This window comes from Rhinolophus ferrumequinum, chromosome 15, assembly GCF_004115265.2.
Source record: "Rhinolophus ferrumequinum isolate MPI-CBG mRhiFer1 chromosome 15, mRhiFer1_v1.p, whole genome shotgun sequence".
NCBI classification, from domain to species: domain Eukaryota; kingdom Metazoa; phylum Chordata; class Mammalia; order Chiroptera; family Rhinolophidae; genus Rhinolophus; species Rhinolophus ferrumequinum.
The window spans coordinates 17,663,390-17,688,571 of NC_046298.1; the positions used below are offsets into that span (position 1 = coordinate 17,663,390).

Sequence of the window (25,182 nt, forward strand, 5' to 3'; positions counted from 1 at the left end):
AAAGATATTACCCATTTGTTTATGTTTGTGGCAAATAATTCCTTTTAAAATCTTACTTGTAAAAATTTTAGATATTCTTAAGTTGCTTGTTTTTTATTAAAGGATTTGTCAATTTGTTACCCTAACAATAGGGATCTGCAATGGAGAAATAATCATTAATTGCAAATGGATGATTCTTTTAAGTTTTTTAAAATTAGAAATGGTATTTAGCATTATTTGTCCCACATCAGTTTACTTTATCAAATGAAGACAGTTAATAGAGCACAGAGCTCTTCCTTAATGGTGCTGCCTGAACTTATTCTCAGCCGCTAGCTTCAGAACTTCTGATGTAAGAGCCCCCATCCCATCCCCACCTCCACCCCAGCATCCCTGAAGCTGTGGAGGGACGATACCTCCCTCTGAGGCCCAGCAGAAGTTATTTGTGCTGGAGGTACCATATGCGCTCTGGTTTTGGAATAATGTGGCTTTTAGAGATAGCATTAGGGCCAGACTCTTGTGTGTGTTATTTTCCCTGTAGGAAAATATATTCTGTTTTCTAAGTAATTGACTGGACAGACCAACTTTTGGATTGTGGTTGTTTCAGTTGGGAGAGAAAACTGCCTTACATTCAGGAGAGCAGGTCTCAGTTCTGCCACAGACTGTACCCCACTGATTAACTAATGTCTCTATAAAATAAGGATGTAAGACCAAAGCAGTGGTTTTCAAATTGTTTAAATTCTGTTATCCTTCAAATAAAGCCTTATACAAAAAGGCTTATGCAAAAAGGATGAAAGCAAGCTTGCATGCTGTTTATACTGGAAGAAGAAACTCAGAGAGCTCCCACTTTTTGCATCCTGCTCTCCCACATCCATCACTTGGAGATGAGTGTGAGGCTTCTCATGGTTTGAAAACCACAAGACCAGTTGATTTTTTTTTTCTAGATCCCTCCGTCCATCAACATTCTAAATTTGAAAATGAGCATATATAACACAAAAGGTAGAGTTAATCTTTTTTAAACTCAAATTATTCTAGGTATTGTAAGGTCTCTAAATGGTATTTCCCTTCAAACAAGAATGAATTACCCTAGGCCAGCAATGAGGACTTCCTTTTGGTCAGGTTGGAGTTGGAATCCCTTATAGACAAAAGAGTGAATACTTGCTCTGGCAGAGTGGAAATACACTTGCTTTAGCAAAGCAGAACTCTCAATCTAGGTACCCAGATGTGGGTCAGTAACATAGAAGTAAGGATTGGATGGTGCAAAAAAGATGGATGTTATGCTGTAGTTTTCAATCCCTCTATCTCCTTTTTTAGTGCATGATAACCAACCACTTACTTAACCAAGGGCCTCACCTCCTCCATTCAGAATTAAGTAATGAGAGTGGGCTTTCTTAGATATTCTCCGTCCTTACGTAGAAATGCAGCTCTGGATATAGAATTCACTGTAGCTTTTCTGGGACCAGAGTAGGAGCTAAAGGAGAAGAGGGAAAAAGAGAATCCAGTGGTCCAGGGAGAAAGTTCTAGTTCTGCCAAAGTTAGAAAAAAAATAAGTACATAAAGACATGAGAGAGGTCAGGAGCCAGTAGACCCATACTTGTAACACCTGAGCAAGAATCAGAAACTGAATGGAGGCCTGGGTCGGGAACAGGAGCGTGTGGCAGAAGCAAGAAGAAGAGTGTGGGTATACCTTTCTCTCTGTCCTTGGGGTGGTTAGCTCACTAGTTGCCAGATTTAGAGGCTAAAGTGGATGAATGATGAGCCTATTCTGTTCTTGCTAGGAAGCCAGAGTGATGTGTACAACTCAAATACATCACCAAACAAGTTCATTAATTACCACTTCTATAGTAAAATATACTATCAGGACTGTCTTAATTCATTTCCTCAGACTGAGATCATGCTTATGTTAGGAGGTTTGTTCTTGGCAAGGGTTTAGTGAATGGTCAGGTGAGATTTGACCTTGCTTTGGGTCTCATAGTTATTTTCTTTTGACATAAAATGAAATACATTTGGCCCTCTGCATCGCGGTCTCCCAACTAAAGATTGAAAACAGTACAGGTTTATTGAAAGAAGCTCCATGTAAAAGTGGACCCGCACAATTAAATCTGTGTTGTTCAAGGATCAGCTGTACTTCTATTGAACATCATGAAATATTTAAGTATCTTAATAAGTAGTACGAAGGAAGAAACAATGAGATGTGAATTCAAGAAAATTATTTTTAAATAAGTTACATTATAATAGCACTTCAGTAGGAGGCTAAGTAGATAATTTATAGAAAAGTGGACTGAAATGCTTGCCAAGAGAAACAATGAAATCAATTGTTTTGACGTGGGATAAATTAACTGATCGTTCTTTTCTGTTTTGATACACATTAACCAAAATAAGTCACATGCATTGGTTCCTACTTTAGGTAGTCCTTCTATCAGGTAGACTCATCCTAAATCATGAATCTGCTACTTTTTTGATTTAATCAAGGATAATGGCTGGTATTCCTAGCCTCTGCTTTGCTTGATGGAATGGTGAAGTAGAATCTTCCTTGGTAATATAGTATACTGCAGGCTTAAAAGCATGGACTTTGTTGTTTGTGTGGGGTTTTTTTAACTTGAATATTTTTAGAGCAAGGACCACTCCCTGTTGTCTTACGCTTACTGACTTCCCATATTTTATATTATCTCTGCCTTCCCTGAAAGCATTTGAGTTTTCAACCCCCTGGCTTGGATTTGTGCTGCAGTTGTATAGCCTAGAATGAAGGCCTTTTGTAATTATTGTTTGTATTATGGAATAACATTTGCTTTAATCATTTTCTTTTCAGTTTTGATGAAGCAAGAACACAGAGAAGAAATTGACTTGTCTGCGGTTCCATCACTGTCTGTGCCTCATCCTGCCCAGACCCAGAGGCCTTCCTCAGATAAAGGACACCCACGTGACAGTGTGCTGTCAGCACAGAGAAGCTTGGTTTGTCCCATCCAGCAAACATATGCATCCATGGTAACCTCAACCCATCTGCCACAGTTGCAGTGTAGGGATGAGAGTGCTGGTAAAGAACAGCATATGCTGCCTTCTTCAGTCATGCACCAGCCTTTTCCAGTCACACCACCTCCTCCTGTGGGGTCTTCCTATCAGCCTATGCAAAGTAATGTTGTGTACAATGGACCAACTTGTCTTCCTATTAATGCTGCCTCTAATCAAGAATTTGATCCAGTTTTGTTTCAGCAGGATGCAGCTCTTCCTAATTTAATGAATCTTGGCTGCCAACCACCGTCATCCATACCTTTTCATTCTTCAAATTCAGGCTCACCCGGACATCTCTTAGCCCACACACCTCATTCTGTGCAGACCCTGCCTCATCTGCAGTCAATGGGATACCATTGTTCAAACACAGGACAAAGATCTCTTTCTTCTCCAGTGGCTGACCAGATCACAGGTCAGCCTTCCCCTCAGATACAATCCATTACATATGGTCCTTCACAATCGGGGTCAGCTACAGCAGTTTCCCCAGCAGCTTCTCATCCCCTGGCCAGTTCACCACTTTCTGGACCACCATCTCCTCAGCTACAGCCTATGCCTTACCAATCTCCTAGCTCAGGAACTGCCTCATCACCAACTCTAGCCACCAGAATGCATTCTGGACAGCATTCAACTCAAGCACAAAGTACAGGCCAGGGAGGTCTTTCTGCACCTTCATCCTTAATATGTCACAATTTGTGTGATCCAGCTTCATTTCCATCTGATGAGGCAACTGTGAACATTAAACCTGAACCTGAAGAGCAGGAACCTAACTTTTCAACAATTGGTCTACAGGACATCACTTTAGATGATGGTAAGTTCATCTTTATGTTCTTGAAGCAGTGAAGATTCAGGAACTTCCTTCTCTAAGAGTCATATAAAAGCTACTGTGGATAGCTTATTGGCATATGCTTGGGATTTTTAGTAAGTTGTTGTTACTAGAAATAAGCTAATATGTGACTTTGAGAATAGACATGAAAATCTATGCTTTAAAATCTGTTTTACCACTAATATCTGTTGCAAAGTCTGAGACCTCAAGTGATAACCTACCACCCGATTATAATGGAACTGAACACATGAGATTTATTGGGCATCTTTTTTTTTTTCCCAGTGAAATTGATATATTTTCATTTCTTCTTTTTTGTGTGTGCTGATTTATTATGTATTTAAAGTTTATTGAGGTGACAATTATTAGTAAAGTTACATAGATTTCAGGTGTACAGTTCTGTAATACATCATCTGTATATCACATTGTGTGTTCACAGGCATCTTTTCTTCTAAAATGTATAGTGAGGTCACTGTCTAGAGAATGGAACTCAGGGGCATTAATTCAGTAAACATTGCTGAATGCCAGCCATTTGCAGGGCACAGAGTTAGATGCTGGGAATACTAGGAATGTATTAAGATAGAGTTCCTGCCCTTGAGGAGACTCACACGAGTGAAGAACCTGCTCCTCTGTGGCTCGCCATCTTGTGGAGTCAGGTAGTGGTGATAGTCTGAGACCAGACTGGGTTGCTGCTATTGGTACAGCTGTTGGCACCAGGATAAAAAGAAGCTATTTATATAAATGTAGCAAGTTGGTATGTAGACCTCTGTCTTTATGAAATCAGTAAATGGAGGAACAAACTCTGGACTATTAGTTATTTAAATAATTGAAAATTCCCCAAGATAGGATTTTCAGGTAATAAATAATATTAGGGCTTATTCTTGGCTTTATCATTTATATGGTAGTGAAATTTTGTCTGAATAGGAATTCAGTTAAAGCTATCTGTAAGTATTGTCCAATATGAAAATTCTAAAGATTCTGATACATGGATATAGAATTTTAGTTCTTGCTCTGATTCTGTATTAGTCTACAGAAAAGTATTAGGTTGGTACAAAAGTAATTGCGGATTTTGCAGTTATTTTTAACCTTTTAAACCGCAATTTCTTTTGCACCAACTTAATAATTCTAGCTCAGCCATCTTCTTTACACTTCTAGAGAGGCTGAGTTTACTACTTAGTTGTAAAGCTGGTATTAAATCTCAAAGGATTCAGCAGGTCTTCCTTGAGGAGATGACCTTTGAGCCCAGTCTTAGAGGATGAGTATAAGTTTTCAGTAAATGAGGATCAGAGGGCAAATTAGATGACAAAAGCAGAAGCATAGAGCTGTGTCTGGGAAAGCGTGATTGTCTGTGACTGGAGGGTGAATGGCAGTAGAGGATGGCTTTCAAAGACACAAGGGGATGTGCCACGTCATTTGTGTGCTGACAGAAGGTATTTGTATAAACTGAAGCAACATGTACAATTTACAGAACATTTTCCTATACCTTCTCTAATTTAAACCTTACTAATCCTCTGTGTCTGAGGTGGATAGTGACATTTAAAGAATTGGACTTTCTGAAGGTCACACAACTGGTAAGTAGCAGAGTTGAGAATGGAATCAGATCTTTTCAGTCTAGTCTTTCTCTTTCAGCACTACGGCTGCCTCCTGGCAACAGCAGGCCGTGGTGGTTAGAACTCTGTGCCAAAGGGGATCCCTCAAGCTTTTTTGAATTCCTAGAGAATAGTGGAAAATTCTCCATGAATGTGTGCAGAATTTCACTGCATGAACAAATGTTCACAACTGCATCTGATCTGTCACACTTATATATTGAGGGCTCTGGCATTAAGTGATTTTTTTAATGCACAGCTGGCATGTGTCACTCCTTACTTAAAAATGATGAACACCAGGTAGAAAGGAGGCTATTTGATGCAAAACAGATTTTAAATAAATAAAGGCTTTTTCAAATATACACAGGCTTTTAAAATGTTACCTATTCATTCTTTTGGCAGTTTTAGACTAACTATTCATAGTACTTTCAAGGTTTGTATTTAGAACTTTAATCCCTGAAACAAAGGATGAGCCCTTGAGTGATAACCTACCACCCACTTGTGATGAAACTGAAGACATGAGATTTATTGAGCAGGCCTCAAAGGGTATCCCAGCTCATTTTCTTTCCAGAGGAGGACATTTCTTCCTTCTAAAAAGAGACCAGAGCTGGAACCTGCTCTTTATAACTTATCACAGATTGAGAGATTTTTTGGAGGGGAGGGCAAATTGGAACTAATAGAAAGGGTTGTGAAAATTTTATTTCACCATTTGAATATGTGAAGATGTATAACAAAAACAGACAATCTGGAAAAATGAGGTCTGTGAGAGCAAGTATAAAAGCGATTTCATTTTTGCTGCATTCATTGTATAGGGCACATGACGAAGAAAAGTTCCCATATTGTATGTAGCCCCACACAAGGATTGGCTATTGAATTTCCTCATTGCCATCTGTCAGGAGACTTGACAGAAGCTCAGTGGTGTTAGAGGTAATTAGAGGTGGGAAAAAACTAAACTGCACTCCTGAGCACCTTGGATTATTGGATGTATAATTTTTACAAATTGCATTTTTTTAAAGTATTTTTATTTTTATTTTTTTTATTGGGGAACAGTGTGTTTCTCCAGGGCTTATAAGCTCCAAGTCGTTGTCCTTCAATCTAGTTGTGGAGGGCGCAGCTCAGCTCCAAGTCCAGTCGCCGTTTTCAATCTTTAGTTGCAGGGGGGCGCAGCCCACCATCCCATGTGGGAATTAAACCCGCAACCTTGTTGTTGAGAGCTCTCATTCTAACCAACTGAGCCATCTGGAGCCCCTACAAATTGCATTTTTGATACTTGGACTCTAAAATGAATTTTGGTATTTGCCAACTGACTCATTGACTATATTATTGGGTTTGCCTTTGAAGGTAAAATTCTAGATACTTAGAAAAATCCTATAGTCCTGCAAAGTTTTAATATAAATTCATCAAAAAACAATAACAACATATCTCACAGTTCTTGAACTCCATAGTACTTGAATGTCTCCTTTCTGGCTAGCTTGAAAAGCCATAAAACATGCCAAAAAAGGATTAGAAGCACTTTCAAAGTAAGAAACGTCCAAACCTGTAGAGAATTTTTATGAGTTTATTTGAGCCAAACTGACACCATGTGCCAAGAAGCAAGATCTCAAATGCTCCCAGAGATAACAGTTTTGCAGCAGCTTTTATGCCTTTGAAATTAAGGAGGGAACATACATGGAAGATTGGAGAAAACAAGGCAGGGATTGGATTACAGGATAGTTAACAAGATTATGCGCTCTCTTGAAGGTTAATACACCCTTCAAGGGGTATTAGTTTTGGTATTTCAAAGACGTGTTAACCCAGATGCACAAGAACAATGAATAGGGCTGGTTTAAAACCTTTCACTAAAGAAGTTACAGACCTGCGGCATGGTTACTCACCATGACCTGACCAGTTAGCAATTTATGATCAGGTCACCCTGTGAGGTTACTTTCATAGAACCCCCTTTATTTTCATCTACAGCACTTAAAGTGAACTTTGCAGTTAGCCTGAGCTCAAGTTTTAACTTTTCTATATTGTATAAAGTACAAAGTAGTTTCTACTCTATAACCAGAGGACACGATTTTTAAAAAATTGTGCTATACTAGTTCAATGTACTTATCATCTAATCCTAATAACTTTTATTAGTCCTCTTTGTTTTTTGTTTACCCACCCTTTTTAAAATTAAGATAAAGATTAAACCAAAATTAAAATATCCTTTTTATTTTTGAAGTTTTTAAGTAGGGTGGAGTTTGTCAGAAATCACTCAAGTATTTACTTACCTGTTAGTTTTAGAAATGAGGACATTAACACCTTAAATTTTTATTATAAATTCAGTGAGGTTTAATAGAAAAGGTACTAGTGTACCTCAGCTCAGAAATTCAAGACTTATAGAGCTGGAAACACCCTAATGCAGCTCCCTCATTTAATAGATAAAGAATCTTAGTTTTACAGAGCCTAAGGTATTCATCTAGGGTAACACATGGAGTTAATATGGAGCGTGGAGCATAAAGACTAAAACCCAAGTCCTCTTACTCCTAATTCAGTACCCTGGGAGTTTTTCCAACATCTATCATCATGTTTCTCATCAGTTTGTATGTTGATACTGCAGGTGTAGAGCAAGTAGAATAGATGGAAAAAATGCTATTTTCTCCATAGAGCCTTGGTGTGTGAGGGGGTCAGGGCAATGTTAAGGTGATAGATTCTCAGTATAGATGACGTTGTAAAGTCTATTCCTACGCTTTTACACTGGGGTTCGCACTTGGGTATCCCTAGTGATGTTATATCTCTGTGTATGTCTTTCTCACCAGCGTCTTTGGAACATCTCAAGGCCATTTAAGTTCCAGCTACCCATGTTTTGTGTGGGCTGTGGTGCCTCTGGATTCATGTAGAGCAAATCTAATCCTTCTTCTGTGATAGCCTTTCACGTGTGTGAAATCTTGATCTCTTGCCCAGTCTTAAAAACACTGCAACAACTGCACCCTTCTCTCACCCTCACGAGCATGGTACTTCCCCTCTGCTTAACCTTGGTGTTTTGTTTTAGTTCCTTTTCATAGCGCAGTATCCAGAAGGGAACACACTCCAGCCAGCTCAGAGTCTATTGGGACTGTCACCTTTCTTGTTCCGAAGATTTTATCAGTATGGCCCGAAGTCAGGGGATGTTCTTAGCTCCATCTTACTGTTGATTTAGTGAGTCATAAATGCTGCTAAATCACACCCTTTCTCCTCCTGCACACTCCAGTGGCTTTTTGCATATGTTGTTTTTGGAACCCAAGATTAAACTTTACAGTTATCCTTGTTCAGTTTTGTTGAGGTGATTTTGGCCTCTCATATCAACCTCCCAAGCTTAGAAGAGTCCCAGAAATATTTTTGTGTTTCACAGTAGTGTGGCTCCCTCCTTAGGGGCATTCCTCGGAGTAATAACAACAGCAGAATACCAATCTTTACCAAGCCACGTTCTCTCTCAGGCAGTCCCCTTAGAAAGCTCTAATACACAGGGTGCCAAAAACTGTATACAAATATTAAGAAGGGAAAAAACTATTAAAATTGTAATACTCAGTATATACCGATAACAAAAGATGAATACAAGTCACGTTTGACTTCTGCAATTATAAGAGGTGCTCAAAGTGGTTACCATCAGCAACCAGACACTTCTGATTATGGCGAACTACTGCTTGAGCAACGTTGACCAAAGTGTCCACTTGTATACAAAGTCGGACAGTTAAGTTCATGAACTCATCCTTGAAAAAGTGCTACACACCTCATTGCTGAATATCACTATAGTCACCATCGAAGTACTCCCCTTGGGAAGCTGTGCACTGACGCCAGCGCCTAGTCCACCCTTCAAAGCAATTTTGAAACTCTTTTTTCTGGAATGGCCATCAGAGCTGTCGTCGAATTACCTTGATGTCCTGAATGTCATCAAAATGTCTTCCTTTCCATGTTTCCTTTATCTTCGGGTAAAGGAGATAAAGTCATTGGGGGCCAGATCAGGTGAGTAGGGAGGGTGTTCTAATATAGTTGTTTCCTGGCTACAAACTCCCTCACAGACAGTGCCGTGTGAGCTGGTGCATTGTTGTGATACAAGAGCCATGAATTGTTGGTGAAAAGTTCAGGTCGTCTAACTTTTTCATGCAGCCCTTTCAGCACTTCCAAATAGTAAACTGGTTAACTGTTTGTCCGGTTGGTATAAATTCATAATGAATAATCGCTCTGATAATCAAAAAAGGTTAGCAACAGCATTGAAACAAGTTCATGAACTTAATTGTCACACCTTGTGCATTTTTTTTGGCACCCCCCCCCATGTACTTTTTCAATCAATGAGGGCATTATTCAAAACTATTTTGAATAATTGCCCTGGCTTGAAAAGTGTATTCTACAGCTATAAAATTATCCATGAGTTTTTACTCATATGTTACAGTTTGTATACCCGGAGCTGTAATTTTTCCTGAACGTTTCTGTGCATTATAGTGTGTATGTCTCAGTTTTTGGATCAAATGATATACATTAAAACAGTACAGAAATAGAGAAATTGTCACAGCTGTGTTTTAGGCATTTTAATTAAGATTATAGTATTGGTAAACTAGACTGTCTTAGACCTTTAAATATGGGCCCATTTAATTTGTGACTGAGCTAACTGAATCCAGTTACAACTTTCCATTAGAGTCCCTCGTTTCCCACTTGTCTTCCTTTGTTCACAAACTAACAGAGCCGCAGCTGCAGCTCTTCAGCAGAGAAGAGGGTACATGTTAAATATAGCCTGACCTGCTGCTGTGGTGAAAACTGACACTGCCGCTTGCAGGCTCTGTGCAGTAACACGCAGATCTTGAATGTAGGGCAATTGCTAATTCAACTGTAAACAGGGACTCTAGATGTGACCTCAGCTGCTGCAGTTCTGTATATAGGTGACAAGCAGAAGAGCCTGCTTTCAAGTAGCAAGGGCGTAATAAACATAAGATTTCAGGTCGTTATCTTGGGGGATGCAGAAAGCTGTTACAGAGTAGGAGCAGAGAGGTAAATAATGTCGGTGTTCGCGTCCACCTGTTGAATACTCATTTCACTAGTGTTTATTGTATTTAAATAAATAACAACAAGAAAGCCATGTACAGCCAATGGTGAGAGTGTGTCACAAATGAGGTATTATAATTAATCACTTAGGGGCTCTGGGTTGGAGAGAGGTAGATAATACTGAACTTTCTCCTTTAAATGAGACTCTGGGTAACTCAAGAGTCCTCTTGTAGGAAGCATATATGTGCATCTAGCCTCAAACATATTTATGATGAATAATTCCAGAAGCAGAAAAGTTCCCTAAATAATGTCATGTAGGTTTTGGATTGTGGCCCACGCAGAATGGACAGTGGTGGGGATTCAGGACCTTAGACACAACCATTCTTGGACATACTATAAAAAGAAAATTTAATTTTCAGACCCAGTCACGCAAGGGCAAACATTTGAGAAGATCTTTTATTTCATATATCACGTGTGCCTGTGTATCTTCAGAACACAAATAGTACCCCATTTGAACAAAAATTTTTCTTTGAATCAACTTGACATTAAAATTTATACACGAGCTGTGAAAATTCCAAGAGAGGCTACCACTAACCAGTATCATAGCATATCAAAAGTCTTCCAAATAAGTTCACTTCAAAAGTGTATTTAAAAGTAATTAATGAATTATGGTTACTCTTGATAATAAAACTTTTTTTTTTAAACTTTGTGCTAGGTACTTTGCTAGTAGCTTATTAGTTTTTCCCTACAATCTGTGAAAAGTGAATTATTAGCCTTATTTTTAGAGCTGTGTCTCAGAGACTTTCCTAGTGTTAGTTATATAGCCACAAACACTGGAACTGGCATTTGAATCCAGGTCTGTCTGAAATTTAGATTGTCTCACATGTGTTTAGTGGTTTCTGAAATAATTATAAGTGATTTATATAATTTTCTATAAACACAAACATGGTGTATATGTTTGTCTGTCATGTGTAAGATACAAAGCCAGTGTCTAAAGATATATTCTATTTTAAAATTCATACCCTCTTTTTGAGTCTCTTTGAAAATGGATCATTAAAGGGACAAAGTATTTTAAATGAGAGATAAATAATTTTAGCCTCACCATTTGAGCTTTTGTGGGGGTGGCAATTCTCTGGCTTTGCGGTATAAGCTTATATCTTGCCAGGGATCTTAGCTTTTATAAGAACGTAAATATACTCAAACAGCTCTTCTCTGTTTGAAGATATCTGACTTTCTTTTTTCTTTCTATTTCTGAAGCCTTCCATTAGCCTGTCTATCTGGGCAGGAGGAAAAGTATGAAACTTAATTCTGGTGGAAGATAGGGAAGGGTTGAGAGTGATGGTTACAGACATTCTAGCTTTACATCTGTAAGAATGTGGAACAAATTAAGTCCTTTATAATTATCTTGTGTATTTAAAAGCATCTGTAGATGATTTTATGTAGAATGGGATTTTTTTAAAACTTTATTTGGGTTTCCTAAGGTCGTTTTTGAAAAAGTCATGCATTTATATGTTAAAAATACAAAGGTACAATAAAGTACATAGTGAAAAGTCTCCATCTTAGGTACCCAGTTGTCCTCAATATGGGCAATTTGAGTTACCAGTTTTTTGGCTGTCACTCCAGAACTATTTTATTCGTTTATAGCAATTGCGTATATTTTCCCCCATTTTACTAGTATATTATGTATACTATTATGCATTTTGCTTTTTCCATATTTTCAATCTTGGTGATTTTCTATACTATAACATAAAAGAGTTTCGTGAAAGATGTTTTAATAGACTATTCCTTAAAATAGTCTATCAAATATTCCATTATATAGCTATATCTTTATTTAACAAGTACAGGGAATAATAACCATTTACAAATGTCATTTTTCATATTAAAGCTGTGTATGTGTATATATATGATAAATTCCTAGAAGCGAGATTGCTAGACTAGTGTTTTGAGAAAGATTGCCAAATTGTCCTCCATAAAGGTTGTACCAATTTACATTGCCACTGGCATTGTCAAAGAGTGCCTATGTCTCTCATACCCTCATCAACTCATTCTTTCATAAAACACTTTACTATTTGCCAATGGGATAGGTGGCAGAAAGCTTCTCAGTACAATTTTAATTTGCATTTCATGTAGGAGGAAGGTTGTGTACCTTTTCTTCATATGCTTAAGAGAAAAATCTTTGTCACAAATCTATGCTTTCTGTTGATATTTGCTTACTTTTCTATTAGATTTTGATTATTTTCTTGTTGATTTATAGAAGATATAATTAAGTTCATTAGCTCATTGACCTATGAGTTATAATTTGTTTTCTCCAGTGGGTCATGATTTATGCCATGAAGATTTTTTTTTTTTACATTTATGTAACTTATGAGTCTTTAATTTTGTCTCCCATAACATCTATAACTTTTATGGTTTACAAATCTTTGATCCATCAGGAATTTATTTTGGCAGAATGTATGAGGAATGGATCCAATTTTAATTTTTTTTCAGATGGCTATCCAGTTGTCCAAACATTGTTTATTAAATAACCCGTATTTTTCACATTTGATTTAAAATACCATCTTTATCTTATACTTAACTTTCTTGTATATTTGGATCAATCGTCATACCTTCTCACAATAGGAAATTTTAATGTCAAATACTTTTCCTTGCATCAAAAATCCAGTAGTGTGGGTGATACAATACAATCTTATTGGCTTCTTCTTTATAATGTTACCAGTGCTTTTTACAATATAACATTGATTTACTTTATATAATATGAATTACTGCAAATATAAAGTTTATAAATTGATTTACATTGATTATATTAATTTCTATATTGGCCTGCATTTTGAACTAGTCTGTAGTCATTTGTTCATTCAAATAGTATGTATCAGGTGCCTACTGTATATTAAGTACTATTATAGGCCCTCAATGAATAAAATAGATCCTTGCCATCGCAGAGCTTGCATTCTAGTGGGGAGGGACAGACAGTAAACAATAGATACAATAATTAAGTAAATTACAAAATATGGAATGGCCGGTTTGCTCAGTTAGTTAGAGCGTGCTGCTCTTAACAACAAGGTTGCTGGTTCAGTCCCCGCATGGGCCACTGTGAGCTGCACCCTCCACAACTAGATTGAAACAACTACTTGACTTAGAACTGTTGGACCTGGGAAAAAACACTTAAATAAAAGTTTAAACAAATTATAAAATATGTTATGAGGTAATGAGTACTAAGAAAAAAGAAAAAGCAAGGTAAAAGATACTTGGATTGTTGTGAAAAATAACAAATGTTGTGGGGGAGCAAATTGCAATTTTAAAGAGTAATCTAAATAAGCCTCATTTGATAAGGTAATACTTGATCAAAAACTTGAAGATGAGGAAATGACCAATGTGAATACCTGTGGGAGGAGTATCCAGGCAAACGCACAGCCAGAGGAACAGCTTAAGCTGAGAGCATGTCTGCTTTACTGAGGAACAGCAATGAGGCCAGTGTGGCTGAACAAGATGGAGGAAGGAGAGGAGTAGGAGACGAGGTCGAGGAGGTGCTGGGGAGCCGGACATGGAGGGCAACAGGTCTCAAACGTTTGGGTCTTGGGACTCCTTCATAATCTTAAAAATTATTGAGGAGCTCCAGAAACATTTATTTGTGTCTTGTGTCTATAAGTATTTGTTATATTAGAAGTTAAAACTAAGAACTTGTAAAAATAAGAATGTCCAGGCACACATCCGTTACCTGTTACAGCAGTAAGGTCATCACATACACTAGAGCTCCACTGAAAAGCTCCCTTGTAAATTCATGAGAGAATGATAGTGAAAAGGCCAAAAAAAAATAAATCTTGGTATTATTATAAAAATAGTTTTGGCCTCGCAGACACCCTTAAAAATTCTCAGGATGGGGGTGGCCGGTTAGTTCAGTTGGTTAGAGCGTGGTGCTGATAACACCAAAGATTGCCGGTTTGATCCCCGCCTGGGCCACTGTGAGCTGTGTCCTCCTTTAAAAAAAAAAAAAAATTCTCAGGGAACCCTACGTGCCCCTGTTCATACTTTAAGAACTGCTATGTAGGGTCTTGTAGGCCATTGTTACAAGGTTTTGAACAGATGAGTCATGATCTGATTTAGGTTTTAACAGGTTGCTCTGGTTGCTGGGTAGAGAAAAGACTAGAGAGGCATGAGCAAAAACAGGGAAACTAGTTAAGATGCTGTTGTAGTAATCCAAGTCAGAAATGATGGTTGGGACTAGATAGTAGTGGAGTGGCTAAGAAATGGTCTGGTTTGGGATGTATTTTAAAGGTACAGCCAGTAGTACTTCCTGACAGATTTCATGTAAGGTATGAAAAGAAAGAAGTTAAAGATGACACCGAGATTTTCTTACCTGAGCAACTAGAAAGATGGAGTTGCCATCAGCTAAGATGGGGAAGGCTGTGGATGCAGCAGGTTTTGAAGAAAGAGCTAGTTAGTGTTCAGTTTTGGATTTGTTGCATTTGAGATATCTAATTGAACATTCTAGTAGAGATATCAGTTAAATGAATGAGTCTTGAGTCTGGAAATGAGTTATAGACTGAAGATAGAAATTTGAGAGTTGTTGGCATGCAGATGGTATTTAAAGCCATGAGACTAGATGAGGTCACTAAGTGATAAATTAATTGTCCTGCCTTTATCAATTTAAGTAATAATAATTGAATTTCTTTAAAACGTTATAGAGTGCCTACACATACATTTCAGGAGTCACTGCTCTCTTTGAGAAAATAAGTAAACAGATTCACAGGGTTAAATGACTTTCCTTAGGTTACCAATCCTATAAGTGATAAAACTAGGATTCCAAAGCTTTATTTTAACATCCCCTCAGGTCATTGCCTTGTTTGTATAAAACAGAAACATCTATATATTGGTAAAGTGATATCTATATGTTGATAGAAAGCAGCTTGGAGACGTAGGGAAATTTTACTCATCTTCTACAAACATACTTCAGGATTTGTAAATGTTTAACTAATTTTTTTTTAAACTTTCAGATAAAAGGAACAGTTTGTGTATCCCAGATTTATAAATTTTAAGAGGGATTTACAAAATTCCTCCAGGTCTTTTATTTGATTTAATGCTTAGAGCTGTGAAAACCCAATTCAGTCATTTCATACAATATTCTTTCATGAGAAAACCCAAAGGTAGTTTGTTATTGAACTTTTTTTAAAGTAATAAAATATATGTAACAATATCATTTTAAGTGTACAGTTCAGTGACATTAAGTACATGCACAATATTGTGTAACCTTCACCACTATCTATTTCGAGAACTTTTTCATCACTCCAAACAACTCTATACACATTAAGCAATAACTCCTCATTCTCTTCCCCCAACACTCAGCCTGTGGTAACCTCCATTCTACTTTCTGTCTCTGTGATTTTCCCTACTCAAGATACCTCATATAAGTGGAATCATACATTTGTCCTTTTGTTTCTGGCTTATTTCACTTAATGTTTCCAAGCATGTATCAGAATTTCATTCCTTTTTATGGGTGAGCAATATTCTGTTGTAGTGTAGACCACATTTTGTTTAGCTATTCATCTGTTGAAAAACATTTGGTTTATTTCTACCATTTGGCTGTCATGAATAATGTTGCTACTTGTATGAACATTGGCATACAAGTATCTGTTTGAGTCTCTGTTTTCAATTCTTTTGGGTATCGTAGAAGTGGAATTGCTGGATCACATGGAAATTCTTTGTTCAACTTTTTGAAGAATTGCCAGACTGGAGTTTTTCCCACCGTGGCAGCACTATTTTACATTTACAGTGCATAAGTGTTCCAATTTCTCCACATCCTTGCCAACACTTACTTTCCATTTTTAAAAAATAATAGCCATTTTAAATGGGTGTGAAGTGGTTTCTTATTGTGGTTTTGATTTTCATTTCCCTAATGACTAATGTTAGGCATCTTTTCATGAATTTATTGGTCATAAGTATATCTTTGGAGAAATGTCTAATCAGATCTTTTGTGCATTTTTTGGTTGAGTTGTTTTTGTAATTAAGTTGTAGGAGTTCTTTATATATTCTGGATGTTAATCTCTTATTAGATATATTATTTGCAAGTATTTGCTCCCATTTTGTGGGTTGTCTTTTCACTCACTTGGATAGTGTCCTTTGATGTTTTTAATTTTTATCAAATCCAGTTTGTCTATTTTTTTTCTTTTGTTGCCTGTGCTTTTAGTGTCATACTTAAGAAATCATTGTCTAATCCAAGGTCATGAAGATTTGCCCCATGTTTTCTTCTTCTAAGAGTTTTATAATGTTAGCTCTTATGTTTAGGTCTTTGATTCATTTTGAGTTAACTTTGGTGTGAAATAGGAGTCCAACTTCCAACTTTGATGTGAGGTAGAGTCCAGCTTCCATTCTTTTGAATGTGGATATCCAGTTTTTCCTGTACCATTTGTTGAAAAGACTGTCTTTCCGCCCATTGAATGGACTTAGAACCCTTGTTTGAAAATGAATTGGCCATATATTGTGAGAGTTTGTTTCTGGGCTCTGTTTGGTCTGTTCCATTCTTTGGTCTGTATGTTTGTCCTTATGCCAGTACCACACTGTTTTGATTCCTGTAGCTTTGTAGTAAGTTTTGAAATCAGAAAGTATGAGTCCTTCATCTTTGTTCTTCTTTTTCAAGACTGTTTTGGCTCTTTGGGATCCTTTAAGATGCCATGTGAATTGCAGGATTGATTTTTCTATTTCTGCAAAAACACTGTTGGGATTTTGATAGGGATTCCATTGAATCTCTACATTGCTTTGGATAGTAATGTCATCTTAACAATATTAAGTCTTCCAATCCATGAACATGGAATGTTTTCCATTTATTTAGTGTTTTACTTTCTTTCAGTAATGTGTAGTTTTCAGTGTACAGATTTCTCACCTCCTTGGTTAATTCCCCTTTTTTTGATGCTATTATAAATGGAAATGATTTAAAATTATTTTTGGATTGTTCGTTGAAAGTATATAAAATACAGCTTTATTTTGTGTGTTGATTTTATATCTTATAACTGCTGAATTACTTTATTAGCACTAATATTTTTTGTGTGTGGATTCTGTAGAGCTTTCTATGTATGAGATCATGTCGTTTGTGAATAAAAATCATTTTACCTCTTCCTTTCCAATTTGGATGCCTTTTATTTCTTTACCCTAATTGCTGTGGCTAGAACTTCCAGTGCTATGTTGAATAGAAGAGGCAAAGTGGACATCCTTGTCATGTTCTTGATCTTAGGGCGAAAGCTTTCAGTCTTTCACCATTTGGGTTTTTCATATATGGTCTTTATCATGTTGAGGAAATTCCCTTCTATTCCTAATTTATTGGGTGTTTTTATCTTGGTAGGGCATTGAATTTTATCAAATGCTTCTGCATCAGTTGAGATGAACATGTGGGTTTTTTTCCCCTTCGTTGTAGTAATGTATAATCTATTCATCGATTTTTCATATATTGAACCATCTTTTCATTCTGGGAATAAATCTTGCTTGGTTATGATGTGTAATCCTTTTAATACTCGTATGTTGCTGAATTCAGTTTGCTAGTATTTTGTTGACGATTTTTGCATCTATATTCACAGGAGATATTCTGTAGATTTCTTGAAGTATCTTCATCTGGCTTTGTTACCAGGGTGATGCTGGCCTTAGAATTAGTTAGGAAGTATTCCCTTCTCTTTAATCTTTTGGAAGAGTTTAAGCATTGGTGTTAATTCTTCTTCAGATGTTTGGTCAAAGTTTTTGTGATGGGAAGAAATGAATTAGGTATTTTTTGGAGCTGTCAATAATGTTTCAAGGAATTAGAAAGCTGTCTCGAGGACTGCAAGTTTCCTTCCATCAGCACAGTCTGAAATGACTGCTGCTTCAGCCAACACGCAAAAGTCCCCAGTATCTATTGGCCTCTTAGTGTTGTTCCTGAGCTTCTTCTAATTGATGTGCTGATTTCCCTGGAATCACATGTTCAAGTCTGTTTTGGAGGATTCAGCTGTGGAGATTGGGCACCCTCAGAAGAGAGACCTGACAATATATCTTTAGTCCTTAAAATACTTCACACATACTGGAATCTTAAAATCACGCCTGAAGACTAGATGAGTGATCTCAAATTTAGTAATACAAAAGTTTAAGGCAGAAAAATTTTGCCTCAGCACAAAGGATTTTTGGGTTTTGTGTTGTGGTTTTTGTTTGTTTGTTTACCCCTCTAGTGAGGGTGCATTTTGCCCAGAATGGCTCCTCCCCCTTTTCCCTCCTTTATCTGCCTAACACAGGGTATTAATTACTGTTGACTGAGACTATATCCAGATTCTTCTCTTCCAAGATGACAGAAAGCATTCTTCTAGAATTTATGGTTAGGGTCTTTTGTTTGAAGTTGTACAGCAAAGGCCAAAAATAATTCCTTATAGGCCAAAGGAAGAACTTTGCCTCATTGTATTTGGACTCTAACTGGGCATCTGAATGTGTCAGCCAGTATCACAAAACTGATCAATAGTGACTCTTCCTGAGTATAATAACTTTCAAACATTTATGTTATGTATTATGTCATGCTATAAAACTTACAGGAAGCTACGATAAGTTTTATAACATGAAACAATCCATAATAAAAACATATATATAACTAACACAAAAATCTCACAAACCAATTCTTAACCTTTATTAAAGAAAATGCAGCCTGCTATCTTCTATTTTGTTCTTTTTTAAAATACTGATTTCAGCTTGCTGAATTGATTTCATAACATGCTAATGGATGTGAACTGTAGTTTTAAAAATATTCCTCCATGACCCAAGTTTACCTGTGCATATAGTTTTCTAGGCTCCCACCCTTAGACATTTTAATTTGTAGTCTGAAGTAGAGTCCAGGAGTTTATATTTTTATTAAGTGCCCAGATAATTCTGATGTAGCCATAGACAAGTATTTGGGAACTACTAATAGACCTAATATAGTAAAAACTAGTTTATTTAAAACTATCCCTTAAACCGCTGAAAACCATCATTATAACTTTTCCAATTATTGCCCTCTTAACTTTAGAGAATAAATCAGTTATTACCTAAACTTTCTGGACTCCAATATTCATATTATCTTATAAAATGTGGGGATCCATTTTATGCAGTGATTGACAGATAAAGGACAATTACATTCCTCTTGATTATAGAAAAGAACAGCCAGGGCATGTAGTAGATTAAGTTACCCTCTGGTTTGTTCCATGCAGTAGTGATGTTGTCTTCTTTGACACAGACCAGTTTATGTCTGACTTGGAACACCAGCCATCAGGTTCAGCAGAGAAATGGCCTAACCACAGTGAGCTCTCATGTCCAGTTCCTTTCTGGAGACTCTAGAGGGTGAGTGTTGTTTGAAATGTGTCATTGTCTTTGTGCCCAAGTCTGATACTTGCATGCAGTGGCCGGATTTGCATGTGCTACAGAGGAGGGGGTATACATGGGCACCTTCTTGGTAGGCCCACTCATTATCTTTGGAGCTACACTTTGACTATGAGACTCTGCTTTTACAACCTAACCATACTCAGGCTCTCACGCTTGTGCTTACCATTTTAGCCTGGGTTTGAGTAAAAGGCAAGTGTTTAATTGGATTTATTAAACCAAAGCAGAGAGAGGCCCATCTATATGAATTCTGTGGCTTCGGTGCTGAGTAAATTTGGTTTGTGATCAGGTGTGTAAGCCTACTCATTTCTGGTCAAGTATTCTGTTTTGATGTGAGGAATATGGAATGGAAATTAAATCAGGACATTTTATCCATTTGCTAGAAGCAACTTGGATCATCTACCCTCGAGCCTGCCCTGTCGGCAATGTTTGCACTCCTAGTAGTTTATCTGGGGCTGCATTTGGAAGGAATCCTGAGAAGTGGAGTCTGTGAGGGAGGGGGCAAGGCCTCTCTACCTCAGCAGCCAATCAGGAACCACAGTTCGCACCCCCCCACACACATAGTCACACAGTTCCGTTCTTCAAAGACTCAAACAATTTAAGAAAGTGTATGGTTGAAATATTAAATATACAATTATAATTCTCAAAATGCCATTTGAATTTCATTTGAATGAATTTAGATTTGGAGGGTACTTAGAAATCACATTCACTACCCCAAATCTTTATATTTAGGGTACCACAGCTTTCTGATCAGCCAAGGCACTAAAACTGGTTTCTCCCAGAAGCTGGTCATACCCTGGCCTCACATCATGGTCTTTAATCATGAGAGGAATAAAAGTGGCAACTAAATTCCTGCATATCTGTAAAGCCCTTAGGAGAGTTATAACCAGAAAGGTTTAAATGAATGTCTTCATATTATGGTTGAGAAAAGCAGTTGACGAAAAATTAATTGCCCTAATTACCTCACAGCTGAACCAAGATTAAAGCTTATTTCTTCCATTGTTTACCCCATTGCTCTTCCCGTGTGTGAAGCAACAACTTGGTCACTAGCGATCTTGGTAAGAAGTGTTTATGAGGAGTGAAGGGATCAATGGGTGACTGTGAAGGAACAGGAGGCAAGAAATGGAGAAACAGCAGGCAGTATATATAACTCCTTTAAAATGTTAAGCAATGAAAGAAAAAACTAGATGTAGAGGTTGGTGTGGGGTCTAGGGTTGTTTTTTGTTTGTTTGCTTGCTTGCTTGTTTGAGATAGAGAGACTTAGGCATATTTAAGCAATGATGAGAAGGATCCAGGAGAGGAGGTTGGTGGATTCATTTAAGAGATGGAAGAGTGAAGAAAACTGACGGAGCAAGGTCTTGAGAGGCAAGCATATGGGATCCATAGCACAAGTAGTAAAATGAGTCATGTGGATTTATGGCTCTGGAGCTCAGGTTTGGCCCCTAGAGATAATAGTATATCGAAATGGACAAGATTATACAGAGAAAATGTACAAAGTGAAAAAAAAAACAGAGAAAAATGACAGAATCTTCTGATAATCCTAATTCTTCTGGATCCCACATCTTAACCCAAATTGAAAAGTTTTTTTTTCTTTCATATTTCAGTTTTTTTCTGATACAAATGGGTACAGACTGATACTTGAATATACTTTCAAGTACCTGTGTACTGTTTATTCAGCTAGAGATTTAATGTTTGTCTTTGTAGAATATTGTGAGTTACAACTTTTCCTGGAAGAAAGATGTGCATGACACTGAGTATAGCATCACACAAATAAAGTTTCTTAAGAAAAAGAAAGGGACCCTTAATAACAGGACTGATCTCCCCCACAGTCAGTTGTGGTGAAAAAAAAAAAGTCATAATTTTCCTTTCCTTTACTAATATTAATGCTAATGTTAAAAGTGAAGGAGATCTTCTGATCATTGTGCATGTATTTTCAGTCTGTCCTGTGGTTGGAAGCTGTCTAGAGTTCAGTGTGAAATTTAAAATAACTTTAGAAAACTTGGCATGATGGAACTCAAGCTGGATATCTTGGTTCTTGCTTAAAATACACAAATATTTTTTCTGTGTTATCTTTATGGTGGTGAGTTTTATTTTTGTCAATAATATAAGCTAGGTTACTATAATGGCGGTCCCAAAACAATCACTTAACCACATTGGAAGTTTCTCTCACACATCATGGTAATTCAGAGATCAAGTTTCCTTTCATTTCTTAGGTATTGTCAAAGCAGAAAAATTGCTTTGCTATTGTCAAAGCAAGGAGTGGGGAAGGAAGGGAAAAGGCTATCAAGCAAGTGGTGAAGAAGAGACACATCACTTTCACTTATATTTCATTGGAGAAAACAAATTACATGGACATACCTAGCTAAAAAGGGAAAGCCGGCAAATGTAGTCTGTAGCTCAGTGGCCATGTGACTAGGTTAACTCAGTTACCAGAAAAGGATGAATTAGGATAGTTAGCAGTCTACCCTAGACACCTTCTAAATTTTCAGGAATTTTTTTGCTGTCTTTAGCTTATGAAGGCAAATTAATCAGATTTTGATGAATGCAAATTAATTCTTCAGCTCATGCCATAAATACTAGATTCCTCATCCATTTAAAATCATTTCTATTCCTTTACTTCCAATTTTCTCATTTCTTCATTTCAAGTGAAATTTAAAAAATGATCGCACCTACATACAGTCTTCATTTTATAAAATACAACATCTCCATAAAATTGTTCGCCCAGAGAATGAATTATACCTTTAATCTTAGGATGTAGGAAAGGGAAGAAAAGATGAATTTGCCAACTTTGATGAATGTTCATTGCAACTTCAAGATGAAATAACATATATAAATGGAGTCTAATTATACCCCAAAATCCTTTATAAAAATGCTCAAAATGCTCAGATGCTAGTTATAAAGTCCCTTTGGACTTTTCTGTCTATGACTGTGCATCCATCTGGGTTACCCTGCTCCTTTCCACCTGATGGTGACACTTCATACCATAACACACTTGTCAGCTCTTAAGTCTGAATCCTTAAGCATTGGAAATAGCTCTAAGTAAGAGGCCTGTTGTTACTCAGACACCTCATTCTTCTGTCTAGCAATAGAATTCCAGTGGACTGCTTATTTGAACATATCTTGGATTTTAAAAGTTGTTTTTCTTACAGCAAATATTGTCGATGGCTCTGACTACTTCTGTTGTGATGGCACAAGCAATCCAGGTGTTGGGGTTAGTGGGAGTCAAGGATGGTGGCTGCCACAAGTGGGCCAATTGCCATGACCTACATACTTGTTAGCACGGGTGTTGAGAGCTGTTGACTCTTGTTCTAGGCATTTAATTCAATTTACTCTTTAAAGGGAGGTACTGTAGGGGCATAAACAACTCTTTATACTCTTACCTTAAATTGGTTTAAAAAAAATAATGCCACCTCACATACTTTGTGGATTAGGGTCTAAATAAATCAATAAATTCATGCACATATACATTCAGAAGGAAGTGAAAATGAAATTGCAAGCATTAGTATTTTTAAGAAATAAGTAATGTTTATCAAGATTGCTAATGATTTACAGTATAAATTACATCGAAAATTTGTTTTATCGGTACTGATTTTGACTGGCTTAAGTTGACACTCAAATTTTGGCCAGTCACAATAGAAAGGTGTCTCAGGAACCCAGAAGTGGTAGCCTGAGCCCAGAGCCCCCAGCCTAGGGGAAAGGTGAGGGGCGAAGGAGAGCAGTGGACTTGTACACCACACTGTGTTCAAGTTATTGCTAAAGGACAGTGAATGAAAGGACTGCTTTGTTGCAGTTCTGACTCCCTGTCCTAAAATTCACTTGTAGCGATTATTTGAGCATAATTTTTATTATTGTTTTTCCACATCCCCAAATTATATTGAAGATTCATTCAATTGGCAAATAATTGTATTCAGCACTTGATATGTGCCAAGCACTAAGGATTCAGTGGAGAAAAAAGGTAGACAAGGTCCCTTCCCTATAGGAACTTAAATCTGTTAGTTATTATGTATTAATATTAAGATGTATTAAGGTGTATTTGAGTATATCCACTTGAGTGCTTCTTTGTGGGAAATCTTGGCTTTATTATAGTCTTAAAATCCTAAACTGTTAAGAACCTCCCAGGTGTCTTCAGCTGAGTGAGGTTAGGCTCACCAGGCCAAAAGAACCACAGAACTTGGTAAGAGGGAGCAGAAATAACAGCTTCAATCAGGCTTTTTTTTAAATGACACCAACTGGCTACTTCAGAAAACGATGGGTTCATCCTTATCATCAAAGAACTTGGTAAGTGGTTGGATAGTGCTTGATATAGACCCTCATCCTAGAGAAAATGTAAGCATTGACTTCCTCATAGACACAGGAAAACAGTACAGCCTGTGGTTTTTGATGACGATGAAGCACCATTTTTAATCACTTTGTAGTTTTAAAACTTGAACAATGAGATAAGAATTGAAAAAGGTACGTTGCATGGCTGCCTGGAAACATCTCTGAAATTACCATCTTTGGGAGGGATAAGTGATAGGAAAAGATGACTCGAATGTGAGCTTGGTACTTGCTTCTATATTTGGCTTTTTGCCACTGCTGTGAGACCTGTCTAAAACAGACACTGTCACAATCAAAATCAGATGTCCTGTGTTAGTCTCAATAATACTCTTGTCCCCTTCTTACCTAACACCTAATGAACTTTCAGTATACTAGTTCCAAGTAGCTTCCACGTGATTGTATCAAATTAGGATCCATTTATTTGGTCATCAGAAATTGCTATTTTCTCAGCAGTAAGGTCCTTGCCCGTCAGGAGCTCACAACCTATTTGAGAGACAGCATGTTGGCTACTGATAATCTAATATGATGAGTAATGTTAGAGGCCGTGCACAGAGATCACGGACCATCCTGTGCTCCGTCTTAGCCACGAGACTAGCCCATGGACCCACACAGAGAATTCATACAGAAAACACTGTTCCCTACGTGTCATGTGTTTTGGAATAACAGGTGCCAAACGTGCCTTATCAGTTTATGTTCTCACTTTATATACTACATGAAATGCTCTTTTAAAAAATCTCCATTATACTTAGAAGAAAACTGAAGAGAAAATGTCATGCAAACCATTCTCATAACTTTTCATTTACATAGAAACTATTCTGTGTATAACTGCTAGTTATTTCTAGCAGTCAGAAATACATTTGGATTAATTCCATCCTTCTTTGCAAACCATCATGAATGGTCAATAAATCCTAGCCTGGAAAATTTACTTTAAAAGCGTTCTCTCTCTGACAAAGACCTTTATAGGCCCGTACCAATGACCTTCCGAAATTGGTCCCAATTAGTGATTATTAGCTCACCAGCACTAAACAATCATCACCCTTTTATAATTAGATTCCTGTAGCTCCTAGTCCCTATTTCTTTACTGATCTACATTAAATACCACAGTCAAGCCAAATCTTCATCCTTCATTTCTTTGCCCTTCTG

General features: G+C 37.2%; 1 protein-coding gene across 3 annotated transcripts in view; it reads left to right on the top strand.

Annotated features, from left to right (window-relative positions):
• NFATC3 (nuclear factor of activated T cells 3) overlaps nucleotides 1-25,182 on the top strand; it is a 97,277-nt gene that overhangs the window by 67,160 nt on the left and 4,935 nt on the right. The window contains exons 9-10 of one of the 3 annotated variants that reach the window (XM_033129119.1): nucleotides 2,786-3,793; nucleotides 19,554-19,683. In XM_033129119.1, coding sequence (XP_032985010.1) covers nucleotides 2,786-3,793; nucleotides 19,554-19,683 — 1,138 coding nt within the window. The remainder of the gene's footprint in view (nucleotides 1-2,785; nucleotides 3,794-19,553; nucleotides 19,684-25,182) is intronic. The other 2 variants (XM_033129121.1, XM_033129120.1) reach the window with 2 other exon arrangements.